Source organism: Pezoporus flaviventris, unplaced genomic scaffold (genome assembly GCF_033815535.1).
Source record: "Pezoporus flaviventris isolate CSIRO_AGI_PZ_B2104156 unplaced genomic scaffold, CSIRO_AGI_Pfla_v1 ptg000015l, whole genome shotgun sequence".
NCBI lineage: Eukaryota > Metazoa > Chordata > Aves > Psittaciformes > Psittacidae > Pezoporus > Pezoporus flaviventris.
The window spans coordinates 41,097,888-41,111,741 of record NW_026892563.1 but is presented as its reverse complement, the minus strand read 5'-3'; the positions used below and the strand labels follow the sequence as shown (position 1 = coordinate 41,111,741).

At 42.4% G+C, this 13,854-nt stretch overlaps 1 protein-coding gene across 2 annotated transcripts in view; it reads left to right on the top strand.

Moving 5' to 3' along the window:
• FAM131B (family with sequence similarity 131 member B) overlaps window positions 1–13,854 on the top strand; it is a 25,769-nt gene extending 11,915 nt beyond the window's left edge. The window contains exons 2-7 of one of the 2 annotated variants that reach the window (XM_061454308.1): window positions 7,572–7,681; window positions 8,910–8,945; window positions 11,071–11,159; window positions 11,726–11,937; window positions 12,252–12,395; window positions 12,809–13,854. In XM_061454308.1, the coding sequence (XP_061310292.1) occupies window positions 7,572–7,681; window positions 8,910–8,945; window positions 11,071–11,159; window positions 11,726–11,937; window positions 12,252–12,395; window positions 12,809–13,347 (1,130 nt within the window). In that variant the 3' untranslated portion in view covers window positions 13,348–13,854. Of the gene's footprint in view, window positions 1–7,571; window positions 7,682–8,909; window positions 8,946–11,070; window positions 11,165–11,725; window positions 11,938–12,251; window positions 12,396–12,808 lie in introns of both variants that reach the window. The other variant, XM_061454309.1, reaches the window with a different exon arrangement.

The following is a 13,854-nucleotide window of genomic DNA, read 5'->3' as shown; positions in this document are numbered from 1 at the left end:
TTGCAGAGGTCCCACTTTTGGGGGTAAGAAGAACTTTCATGCATTTCTCTCATGAGAAACAGAGCTGTTCAGTCCTGAGAGGCTCAGAGTGGCAGTCTTGGAGAGCCTGGAGTGGAGCTTTGTTACTGGCTGTGTGTCAGGGAGTTTTTGAGATCTCAGCCACAGTAGGAAGGGGCTCCAGTGAGTTCTGATCAGCCATAGGCAAATGGAGAAATAAATGTTATCCAAACAAAAGTGGGCTTGCACACAAAGTCCTTCCTCCTTCTTGCCTCTGCTCTGTATCAATGTGAGGAGCAGTATCCTTTGCAAGGATGCAGACAGTGGTTTTTGTCACCTCACTTCTGGATAAAGCAAATACTGTGACACATCTCACAAAGGAGCTGGATCTGAAACTAGGCAAAGTCTGGAACTGTGGAATCATGTGCTGGTGTTTTGAGCAGGCTCTTGTCCCGCTTCTTCCTCCAACTTGTGCTGCTGGCTAGGGGATGGTGGTGGGCCCAAAGGTGCAGCAGTGAATTGCCTTGGGCTGTTGATACCACCTTGACAGTGGTGTTGCCCACCCTAGAGGGGGTGTTGTCCACCCCCAGAGGGGGACCAGGAGTGTGCCTGGGGTGAGAAAGGTGTATTATGATCTGCTGGTTGACTCCCAAGGAGTATTTGAGATAGTTCTTCTTTAGGAAATAGAATTAATGAACAGAGGTCCAACAGTAACGTTTTTCTTCCTGACTGGAAACACTAGAGATGGTAGAGAGGAAACTATGGGACATAGGTGTCACAACTCATGGTATACTTATGCTCTAGATTAAACAGATATGGAGAGCAATGTATGAAATGGCCTGATGTGTATTACTTCTGTAATGTTGGCTATAGGCCAGCAAAAAAGGGCCTTGGTTCGTACTGATGTTTTCGTACTTACTGTGCTGAATGAGGGCCCTGGGGACACATTCCTTGCACTTCAGAGAAGCAGTGAAGAATGAGGATAAATCCATCGCCATGCTGGCTGATACTTGTTCTGCAAATGGGACAGGGCTTTGATTTTTTTTGTTTTAGTTGTATTAATTGGATGTATTTCGGTTTACAGTACCTCCTTAGCTTAAATGACATGATTGCTTCTCAGAACAGAGCTGCCAGTGTCTAACATTAGGTTTTCTGTTCATCTCCTTTTAGTTACAAGGACATGGTATACGGTAGCCTTTAGTATAGGCTTGAAAGTGTTTCCTAAACAGCTCTAAAAAGGGACCTACCTGCAAAAAGAGGCAGAATGGTCTGGCAAAGAATTTAGATTACCCAAATCCAAAGCAAAGATCCTGAGAGCTGCCCACTTGATTCCTAATCTTACAGACAGCTCAGAGCTGTAGGCACTTTCGTTCTTGATCAAAACTTCTAAAGAAGACATTCACCTTGAGGAGAGCATTTCTCTGCCTTGGTGAGCAACAAACTGTTCAGGGCTATCTTACCCATGAAAACAGACTTCTTTTCTCTTCATCTTCCACAAGCCATTCTGTTGGTAGCTGCCAGCAGCAGATAACTAAGTTCCTTATGCAACACAAGCTAGAATACTTACGCAGCTCTGTGAATATCTCAGGTTAATTGATTTCTCAGCTTTACCTGGAAGAATTTGAATGCTTCCATCTGGGGTTCACCTCAGAGACAGTCCGCCTGACAGATTTATTCCTTTCCTTCATGTTGACCTTTTGGCTGGCTTTGAATGGATCTGTAAAGCATTCAGGGAGGGAAAAGGTTTCTATGATTATGCTGTCCATCCATCAGTCCTTTCTAGCAGCTTCAACGCTTGTATTTCAACAACATTTGACAGGACATGGCGATGCTGTGTTTGACAAAGATGCTGTACTCCCACGAGATTTATGAAAATTGACATTGGGGAAAGAACAATGTAAAGACTGATCACAATTACTGCAATTACATTTGTTGTTTTCTTAGTCCTTCAGGGAAAAGAAGGGAATGCAAAAGAGTAATGGAACCATTTACTCTAAATATTGATCTTTACCAACATTAACATTGGCTACCAGTATTGAATGACCATGTTTCTACTCTGTGCTAGAAAGTAAACCTTGAGAAACAAGAAAGTTTGCTAACAGTGGATAATAGTGGTGTTGGAAATGAACTGTTTAATTAGTGTTTTTCTTAATTGGCATGACACAGCAGAAAGCAGCTGACACGAATGCATGTTTGGTGTGTGGTGTACACCTTCGCCAGCATCATGTCAAGAAGTTAAAACTAGAATGTAAGACTCTAAAGTTATATTTGGCTACTTAGTGTGGAACAAAAGAGAGAAGATAAATCAGAGATGTTTAGCATTCAGCACCTAAGTTACAACAAAATAGATTATTAGAAGATCCTGTATAAATGCAGATGCCTGGTTCAAGCATGTACCTTGTTAAAGGAACAAACTACAGGCAGAGGCACAAAATATAGTATCAACGAATACACAGTGGTAATAGAAATGGACAAAATTTCAAAAGGAAACCCAAAGAGAATGGACTTGCTCAGATTAAGTAATACATTTTTCAAAACAAGGTGAATTTCCTGTCAGGAACAGAAATGCAAAGAAATGGAAAATATGTCCCACTAAGAAAATCTGCGTCTTCATGGTAAATTAAAGTATGTGGCAAAATGAGCTACTGAACAAGGAAAAAAGTAACAATATTAGATCAGCAAGGGGAATGCAGTCATCCAGATGATTTCTTGGATGTTTCCAGCATTCATCAAAATGGTCATTACTTTGTATTACTTGGGAATGCTTAGTACACACGTTTTCTGTTATCTGAGAGACCAAAGTTATGATACTAATAAGAAAGTGGGGAAAAAGATATTTTCTTTCACCCATCTTTTTTCCTCTTTAAATGTTTTTAATCTCTATTATTTAGAAAGGCCCAATCTTAATTTTTACCGTAACAGTATTGTAACAGAAAAAGGGATGATATTTCTTCCCCAAAGGCTTGGAGGACTGGAGTTGGAACATTGCTTCAGTTGTGATGGAGGCATCTTTTTCTGATGGGTGTTTGTCAGAGCTTTTTTATCAAATCTGTGTTAAAAATACAAAGCAATCCTGATTTGCAAGCAGTGCTGCTTAATATATTTCAGCTGCTTTGATTTTCTCTCACTGCTTCATGTAATTAGCTTCCTACATCTTCTTCAGTCATCTACTGAGCCTTCCAAAGCAAGAGTAGATTTTGTGATGTTAAAAAAGACCCAAACAAATAATACTTTTTTTTTTTTAAATCAAGAAATCTTTAAAAAGTTCAAGGAAAAGGAAAGCCCTCTATATCCTTCCTATACACACCATACAGAAACAACGACACGAAAACTTTCAGCATCTCATTTCAGAACATTTCAGTAGGAAATTCAGTAGCATTTATTAGTAAAAATCCCACTTTAAAATCAGCTTTATGACCCTCTCATGTTTCAAAGTGCTTATCAGGTCTGTATGGAGAAGGGCAAATACTGTTTTGTAAGAGATGATTGGTGATAGAATTACAAATGGAATAGTCATGATGATTAGCAGAAGCTGGAATGGGAGTTGGCTGAGAAAAGAAATTGTATTGGAGAAGAAATGCGCCGTTGCAAAAGCAGAAAACACAGCGTACTAATTGAAGAAAGAGGTTGAATAAAAGCAACACTAAAATATAATGTTCTGCCTTCACTTTCTCTTTTTTCAGCTCCCCTGTCCATACGTCTTTCTGATTTTTCTGTTTTTTTTTCCTTCCATGTGTCAGAGCAGAACTTGATCTTTCATGTCTGTGGATTAATGACTTGACAGACTTTGGGCCTGTCAAGTTGCATGTATTGAGCACCAGGCTTCATGTAGTTGCTTTTGCTATTCCTAGCAAGAAAAAGAAAGAAAAGAATCCAACCGCTAACCTTTATCCAACTTTCAATAAGAGGAAGTAACCTTGCCCCAGGCCCAATGCCAGTTAGAATCCAGGCATCTTCTTTTTAGCCACAGTGTGTGGTGGTGTTAATGCTTTGGCAGATATCACTGCATTTAAAAACATTTATTAGTTATTTTCTCCCAATATATTTATTTCTTTCTTACTACCATGGAACTGTTTAGACCAAGAATTTTCAATAATGAGTCTTTGTAGTGCACACAAGATCACGTATTATTCAGTCTCTTCCCTTGTCTAGGTAATTTCAGTTGGAGAAAACCAGTAATAAAGAAATTTTATAGGCCTTCAGCTCTACTATTACAGAAGAGGTGTGGATTTTGAGACAAATAATTGTTTGATGTTAATGTTCTTCAATCATTTGGTGCCACGATCTGCCAGAATGATGCTAATGTTTTCCACAGTCTGACACTTGAAGGAAACCATCAGTGGTTTAGCAGAATTAGGAACAAAGGTTGAGTATCACTTGCCAAACTTTGGGCCTGTCAAGTTGGATGTGTTGAGCACCAGGCTCAATGAAGTTGGTCTGTCTCTTTGGCTCATTTGTAGAGCAGTGCTGCAGCCTGTTTTGGACTGTGTCAGGATATCTGTCTAGACTTACAGGAGGGCCACAGCATTAGGCTCAGAAACAGCTGAGAGGACAGGGAGTAAATCTAGGGTAAATGGAGATAAAACAGGCATAATGCTGCTACCTGCACTGAAGGCAAGTATAACTTCTACTGTACTCTATACATTCTGTGTTCTGTACTCTTCTGTATTCTGTGTTCTTCTGTATTCTGTATTCTATATTCTTTTGTATAGCTGCCTTCTGCTATGAAGAGGTGTAACTTCTCCTGCTTCTCCAGTTTCTGCAGTTCCTGGCACGTAGACTTCCATCACGAAACGTGCACCCAGGCTAGAATGTCCTTCATGCCAGGAAATAGAACTGGAATTTAGCAAGAAGACAGGACAGTCTGCATAAAATAAGCACAGAGCCCAGCCAGACAACCCTACTGATCAGCAATGTGTTTACATGCTACCAGCCCCTTTTATCCCTTTTTGTCTATTTTCTCACGCTTGTTTCTCCCCAGACCACCTAGATCCCCCTGCTTTGCCTGCTGTTGGTTCTTCCTCTACTCATCACATAAATCTAGTGCAATCCCCAAATACTCTTCTCCTGCTTCCTGTAGTAGGTCCCATACCCCTAAAGCAGTAACCACCCCGGTCAGTTAGAAAAATGAATCTGAAAGCCTCTCCCCCTGACTGATTTTGATAGGCTTTCCCCTTGACTATGGGGTTGAGGCTGTCCTGGGACAGCCCTAGGATGGACCCAGAAAGGGTGTCTCTTCCTCTTAGTCTGCAAGTTGTGTTCCCACGTGCCATCATCCCACTGTGCTCCTCTGGGCACGTGGAAATGGGCCTTTGGTAGGCTGATGGCTCCTGGGATGGGAATTAAATTAGAATTAAATAACTGAGCTCAGTAAGGCCAAATGCATGCATGTCCTTGTGAATAAAATCAGTCAAGAGAATCACAGCCTTGAAAGGTGGTCTTTGTTGTGCTCATCATAGCCATGTCCTGCCTCCTTCTGAAGTTTGGCTGTGTCTGATGTCTGTGGTTACCCTTATAGCATACAGTACAGGAATCGCCTTTCAAGTTCCCTGCAACTTGGGAGAGAGCAACTTTACTCCGCCTGCTCAGAGACATACGGGGGATGCTATTAAAGTACTTGGTTCTAGTTAACCTGAGGAGCAGAAACATACTTCACATGTGAAGGTGAAAATATGCCTTGTTGGTTTGGGTTTTGATTCAGAAAGAGATGTGAAGGTGTGTAGACACCAATTCAGATTTGCTTTCTCCTGGTTATCATCTCCCCGTATTTAGCCTTTCTAAGGGACCAAATTATTTCTGTTGCATTTTAAACTGTAGTTGATGGGTGCCTCAGGTTTCCCACCCGTAAGTGCCTCTGTGCTTCCTGCAGGCCCTGTGGAGCACAGCATCTCTTGACTGCCAGAAGATTTCAGTCCAGGAAGTGCAGTAATAAGCCGTTGTAAACATGCTAGAATGAGCAAGGGGGTTTGCATGTGTCTGTAAAGGAGAAATCTGCTATAAAGAGTAAAGAGAAAGCTAAAAGCTGATGAATATAGAACAATCACATGCAATGGCATGTATTCCAAATACACTAGATACTGCTGAATCAATCCCAGGAATAGACAATCACTTTAGGGACTGTGTTTCTTGCCAGGTTCCAAATGGCTCTGGTTTAAACACAGTACAACCTTCCCTCTGTGACATGGAAGTAAATAACCTTTAACAAAGCTTGATGATGGTACCAGTAATTGCTAACTGGATAGAGTAGTTTTGGTTACTTGGCTGACTATTTAAACTGTGCTACTTCGCATTTAGTTTTCATTACAATTTAATCTTATTTTTACAATTTCATTACAATTTAATCTTATTTTTATTTTTATTAATTCAATTTTATAATTTCTATTTTATGTTAATAATATTTAATCAAGTACTTTAAGTTGTATTAAAACGCATGTAAAATCAAATGGCACAGTCCCTGCTTTTGCATGGGTGACAATCCCGGAAAGCTGTGCCAAGTGCTTAGGGATCTGAGTGAACAAACAGCTGAATGTGGGACTCTCCTGTGAGGTTAGAGCACAATGGGTTAATTTGAAGAGCAGCAGTAAGTAACTATTTTTAGGTTTACATACATTACTGTGTATGCTTTTATGTCCACGTTTAAAAGAAACTAAAACATTTGAGATGTCTTTCAAAAAGAGAGACAGATTTTTTAAGGGGACTGCAAAAGTGCTCAACAGTAAGAAATCTGATGATCTCAGTCTGTTTTGTTTGTCAAGAAGACAAGCAAGTGTATGAGTAACTTCCCTGAAATGTAATGGTGGGTATTAAAAAGGTCTTTAATCTTGCTGAGAACAGCAAAGCAAGGGCACCAGCAGCTCTAAGCTGGTGTCAGACCAATTCAAATTATAAAGGAGAAATGCCTTTTTAAGTGATGATGGTTTAATACTGGAATAGGATATCAAAAGAGTTTTGGTTCTTTCTCAGTCACACATTATGACTGGATTTTTTCTTTCTGAGGAGCTGTAGCCAAACATACATTATGCTTGAGAAAAACACAAATGACCAGTCTTCATATAGGATCACAGAATAGTTGGGGTTGGAAAGGACCTTAAGATCACCCAGTTCCAACCCCCCTGCCATGGGCAGGGACACCTCACACTAAACCATGGCACCCAAGGCTCTGTCCAACCTGGTCTTGAACACCACCAGGGATGGAGCATTCACAACCTCCCTGGGCAACCCATTCCAGTGCCTCACCACCCTTACAGTAAAGAATTTCTTCCTTATATCCAATCTAAACTTCCCCTGTTTAAGTTTGAACCCATTACCCCTTGTCCTATAAATACAGTCCCTGATGAAGAGTCCCTCCCCAGCATCCTTATAGCCCCCCTTCAGATATTGGATGATATGGAGATAACTGAGTGAAATATAATAGTTGATGATGTACAAGTAGCCTGCTTAAAATCAGAAGGTTTGGTTTAAGGCTCTGTGGCCTAAAACTCAGTGATTCTCCTGTATGCTGAGCTGAGCTGGCTTAAGACTTCTAGAACAAATTGTAGTGTCATTCAGAAGCCTGACTAGATGTGTTCCCACAGGAAACGAGGTGATTGCAGTAGACTGGAAAGGACTGAAAGATGTGGACCAAATCAATATGGACAGCACCAGTTCACTGCATGGCAGCAGCTTCCATCGACCTTCCACTGAGGTGAGAGCCTGTTCCACACCCAGTTACCCATGGGGATCGGAAAGTTTCGGTTCTTTCTGAGCTCAGAAATGGATGTTGTGCATTACTGAGGCAGCCTGGGAGAGGACCAGAATACCACTGTGCACTCAAGGATCAGACTTTCATATCTGTGCAGTTTGGCTTGCACTGAATAGAGTTGAGTCACTCCCTTCACAATATCCACAGGAAGAATTTGCAAATGAAAGTCCTTTTAACCACTCATGACTGGAGTGGAAAAGAACATGGAAAAATCTGTGGCAGTTCTGACAAGCCTGTAGGTCTGCAGTCCTTGAATAATGGATTCATTGAAATGTCCAGCACAATGTCTGCCCCAGCTTCCTCAGTACAGCTAAAATCTGTTGAAGAAACACAGTTGTATCCATTTTGATATTAGGGATGCACCCCCTAGTAACTCGCTGCCAACTGATTTACCACACAGCATCTCAGGGGCTGATTCATTCGCTGTTCTGAATTACTGCAGCTTCTTCAATCTTAGATACCTGAATTTTCAGCTCTGTAAGGCTCAGGGTATGCAGTCATGATGATGAGTAAAAAGGTCAAAGCTATTTGAAACACATAATATTTAAGGAATCACAAATGACGTTCACAAATAGCATGAGCAAATAAGATACAATTTGTAAAACTTTTCAGAATGCTAATGTATAGGTATTTTTATTTCCTTATTATTCCTTGGTGGCTTGGAATGTAGCTGCAAGAAACTTGCTTCATGGAATCCTGGGAGGAACTGTGCGGCTCAACCTTGTATGGAAAATTCGGTTAAATCAGATGCAAATCTGGGAATCAATGAGCATAAACTATACCTCAGTGAACATTTTATGTGAATGCGTACCATAGGTGTAACTGATTCATCTAAATTTGCCTGAGCATCCACATCCCCAAAGCCGAGATGTTGAGATGCGAGTCCTCCAAGCTGAAGGAAATACACTATGAATTGGTACTGTAATGGCCATATGTGACATAATGGACATACGTGAAATGGATCTAGTTTGTGCAGGGAAAATGTGTCAGAATGGACAAACTGAAATACAAGAGAAAGTAATCCCAGCAGAAATAAGTCTGTAACTTCCTGTGTTATACTCAAAATACACAGGTAGTTTAGCTCCTCCTTGTGTCAGCCTCAAAGTGATGCATCTTGATGTTTGCAACTTGTTTGTTACGTTAACGTGATCTCATTCTGTGCTTTCTTTAGCAAACACGGACAGATTTTTCCTGGGATGGTATCAATGTGAGTATATGCCACACCACTGTTCACATTTCTAGTTACAGGAAGACTAGGATTTGCCTGCCATTGAGTACAGGGGAGACCAGAATGGAAACATAGAATCATAGAATAGTTAGGGTTGGAAAAGACCTTAGGAGCCACTGAAATTCTGGGAATTGTCTGTAACCTGGAGAACGGTGATGAATTCTTGTTTTCCTCTGGGTCTTTTGCTGTCTGGCAGGCATTTAGGTCTGCAGGTGACTATGAGATTGCCTTTGTCCTCTTTGGAACTAATGTGTGTCATTTTGTAGGTTTATTTTTGAGATTTAGGGGCACTGATAGATAAAAATGGGGTCTGTCCAGCATGTTTAAAAGAATCAGGACTCTTTCTTTAAAGCATCATTTGATCTTCTCCAGGATATGGGGAGAAAGGCGTCCCTCATTTCCAGCTGCATACAACTGTAAAAGAATTCTTAATGTCCCCTGAAGGAGATGCTCATTACCAGCTAACTCTGGTGAGCAAGCTTCAGAAGAAACAAGCAAACATTTAAAACCCACGTACTTTGCTCTTAATACCTATGCCATGAAAAAAAAAATGGTTTTATGTGATTTATTTTCACTAATGCAAAAGCACCATCCGAAAAATGAAATCATGCATATTAGTGCTACCAAACTATTTTTTGTGCTCAGGAGAAAACACAAAATAGCTTGATAGTTTTGTACTCTTGGAAAGGCAGGATTAGAAGCTCCATTTTTGTTAGTATAAATGGCTGTCATTTTCTGGTTCTCTGTGGTTTGCAAGCCCTTGCGACACTGAATATCGAGGGGCCTCATATTTATAACTAGCCCTCGCCCTATTGACATCTCTTTCCTTGTGGCACTTATGGCTTGGGATCTTTTGCTTAGAGAAACAGTTTTGTGCAGGAAAATAATGGTGTATGCAGCAACTGCCTAGAAGAAATTTGTCAGTTTTTCCTCACTGCACCCCTGACTAGGTGAAAACAAGGTACACAAAGTCAGCTCTCTCATAATGTAGCTCTTTCTCAGTGTAATTTCATAAACCTTTCTTGATATCAAAGCTGGTTTATGAATTTTCTTCATTCCCCTTCATTCCTGCCTTTGTGTCACAGCTCTCCAACCTCATAGTGGTAGATACCTTCTGCAGCTTCTTTTCTGGACTGGTTCCATGAGGTGGCTCACAGCACAGCCCCAAGGCTGTCTTGAAACAAAGGGGTGGATTCTGAACAGCAGTGCCCAGGCAGGAATGACCAGTGAGGGCATAGATAGTTCTTCAACCAGCTTCATCACTAAAGGAAATGTATCATGGAACAAGGGCTGTATCCTCACTTTTTACTGTTCTTCCCCTGCTTCCTGAGCTCTTAAGCTCGCATGTTACATACAGACATTCCTAGCTCCACAGTTACGGGATGCCTTAGCTGCTGCGTTTACACTCAGTTTCCAGAGCAACTCTTCACGTGCAATGCCTGGCATCTCTGAAGAAAACTGGTGAGGGATTGTGTTTTATGATGATGCTTGTAACTGCTGCCTGTCCCAATAGTTTCCTATCCTTGTTATTCAGGGACTGAGGATGAACATGGAGAAGAGAGTAAAGGGAATTAAGCAGAGCTGTAGACCTCATTTCTTTACAGGTAGTGGTAGGTGCTCAAAACAGGATACATCACTGCTACAGTCACATTCATTGTATTAAGACCATATGAGAATAAAAACCAAAAGTAACATAAAAATTAATATGTATAGTATGAAGCGTTACTGTGTCATGCCTATCACAGTGTCAGCTCCCCATTTTAAGTTCCCTGAATTATCCATCAGCCACGTCTCACATCTTTAACAGAGCTGGGAACAGTGCAGCATGTCTATAGAGGACTGGCAGCAGCCAAAGGAAGCTTCTCACTGACTACTTCTGCATCTCCCACTGACCTTGCCTCACCCAGTCCCAATGCTACGCAATATCAAGTCCTTGTTAAATAGCGTCTAATTTTTCCTTCCCTTCTTTTGTTCTTTTTCTTATTGCTTGCTTCTGCTCCACATCTTCCCCTTACCTTCTGGAGTCCTTGTACTTATTTCTCACTTAAATTTGCTTCCTCTTCTCCTTTCTGTATATAATTTTTCATATTCTCTCTCTTTTCAGCTCTCCATGGAAGATACGACCTCCATCCTCCCCAAACTGAAACGCAACTCCAATGCTTATGGGATTGGGGCTTTGGCTAAATCATCTTTCTCTGGTGAGGTCCTCAAAATTCGGCTTTATCCTTGCCAGCCTTTGTGCTTCTTCACGTATCCCTCTGTTGCTCTCCCAACTGCTCCTTTCTGAGTCTTGCCTTTTCGAGGCCTCAGAGGAATATCCGCTGCTATGGTTCTAGATACAGAAATCTCTTAGTTGTTGCCCTTTCAAAGAGCAGCTTTGTCTTACTCCTGTCAGCTTTGCACCATGCACCCCAGCTCAGACATCTTCAGTTGCTTACCCTCAAGCAGCCTTGGGATTAACCCCATTTTTTATTTCTCAGTTTGTTCACTTCCAGGCTTCATCCTTTATGCCCAAATCTGTCCTAAATGGATTCTAGGCAAGGAAAGAAATTGTCTTTCATATTTGGGGTTTCCCTTTTTCCTCCTTCTAAGAGCTAGATCAAGGAAAGATGGAGAGTGATTCAGTGAAAGGTGGGAGACACCCAACCCCAGGCATGAACCCTGTCAGGAAAGGAGGGGAGAAACTCCACTTCCATGAGAGGTAAACAGTGTGGCAGGCAACCCTGGAGCTGTGTAATAGCCCCTCCTTGTTTTCTAACGTCTGGCCCCTTAGGGATATCTCGCAGCATGAAGGACCATGTCACAAAGCCAACAGCTATGGGCCAAGGCCGGGTGGCTCACATGATTGAATGGCAAGGCTGGGGCAAAGGTAACAGCCAGCAGCAGCAGCACACGCATGAGACAGCACGCAAAGACGCTGATGCCTACTCAGATCTGAGCGATGGTGAAAAGGAAGCCCGGTTCCTTGCAGGTAGCACTAACTTCTTGGCACGTGGGTTGGATTGGTTGGGATCTCCCAGAGCAGAAACCTTGAGAGACCAAAGTGTAGGAGCCTAGAGCCTGTGGATAGTTCACGTGGCTGAAGGAGAGAGAGACTGTGGTTGGAGTATTGCCAATGAAATGCAGAGGTGGAGAGGGTGAGGGCCAATTGTGGGTGATGGGTGTTGCTGAGGTAGGATGGGACATGCTGAGTGGGACAGTGTGAAGAGATGAGATTAGAGAGTGTGGTGAGAAGTAGAGGCTTTCACACATCCCTGCTTCCCCTGCCTGTCTCCTTTGGCACAGGAGTGATGGAACAGTTTGCTATTTCTGAGGCAACTCTCATGGCCTGGTCCTCCATGGATGGTGAGGATGTGAGTGTAAACTCAAACCAGGAGAACCCAGCAGGCAACTACTCTGAGAACTATCAAGAACTAATGGAAAGCCAAGGTGAGCTCTGGTGCCTCTAGCTAGTCTTGGAACACCCCTTCCCTCCTCTTATTTCCATATTGCCCTATTTCCCTCTACTCTGTTTTATTCTGTAGCCTCAATTTTTGTGATTTCGATATAGCAGAGGCATCACCTATTTGTGGAGCTGTCCAAGGAATCTAGTATTAACAGGGAGGCTCCAAAGCCCAGTTCCTTTGCCTTTTTTGGGCACAACCTGTGGAAAGCTGCCAGCTCTTGCAGTCAGTTGTGGGTATAACCAAGTTCATCTGCCTAGAAGTGGCTTTTCCTCTCCTCTAAAGGATTTATCTACCCTGTACAGCACAGTGTCATGCACAGGCGCATAAGCTATCTGTATAAGCCAGCTTGGCTTAGACAAAGTGTCTAACTGTGTTCTTTCTCTCCTTCACTTGCAGAGCATATGGCCCAAACGCAGTATGATAGCTGGCCTCACTCCTACGTCTCACAGGGCATGTATTGCTTAGGTTCATCCGATGCCTGGGAGACCAGTGACCAGTCCCTCATCGCTTCCCCAGCGACTGCCTCCTACTTAGGCCAGAATTTTGATGAATCCCAGACAAACCTTCAGGAAAGCATTTTGATTCAGAGCAGCCTTCTCCAGCAGCAGCAGCTGCAGCAACAGCGGCAGGAGCAGAACTTCATCCAGAGCACAGGGCTGGTCCACGTGTGGCCCCTGCAGACTGCTCAGTGTGGGGCAGAGTCCAGCACGTACATGGAGGACCACATTGAGGATGAAGGGAACCCACAGCTGGAGAAGGCTCCTCTCCTAAACAAGAAGCCATCTCCAGAGGAGGATGATGCAGTGTGCCGGGACCTGGAATCACTGTCTCCTCGAGAGGAGATGGAACATGCTGCACTGAGCCGCAAAGTCTCAGATGTCACCTCCTCTGGGGTGCAGTCCTTTGATGAGGAAGAGGGGGAAACAAACAACTGATGCTTTCTGTGAAGTTCTCATCACTGCTGAACCAAGAAAGGGGTGGCAAGGGATGAAATTACAGGGATTCTCCAGCTCCCCACACTTCCGAGCAGACACATGTTCTCTTCCTGACATTGAATTATTTTTTTAAACAAGAGGAAAATCTCAATGTGATTGACACATGAAGACCTTTCCTTCCCCTCTTCCATGGACACACGTTTTTGATTTTCATTGCTCTGGGCAACACTTGTGAGGTGCTTGGAGAGGTCTGGATTGGTAAATAATTTCTAAATCTTTTTAATACAAAGTCTTGGCTGTGGATACAAACTCTTCTGGTACTGGGGATGTTGCTGATGAAACAGACATGGTATAGAGAGCAGCTGTGTGGCTAGAATCCATCTTGGCAGAATGGATATTGCTCTGTGGACGTGGTCCCCTTTGATAGAATATATGAGTATAAACTGGTTTAAAATGAAGATATGGCTTTACAAATATAGATTGCACTAGTATTTTGATTGTGGCTGA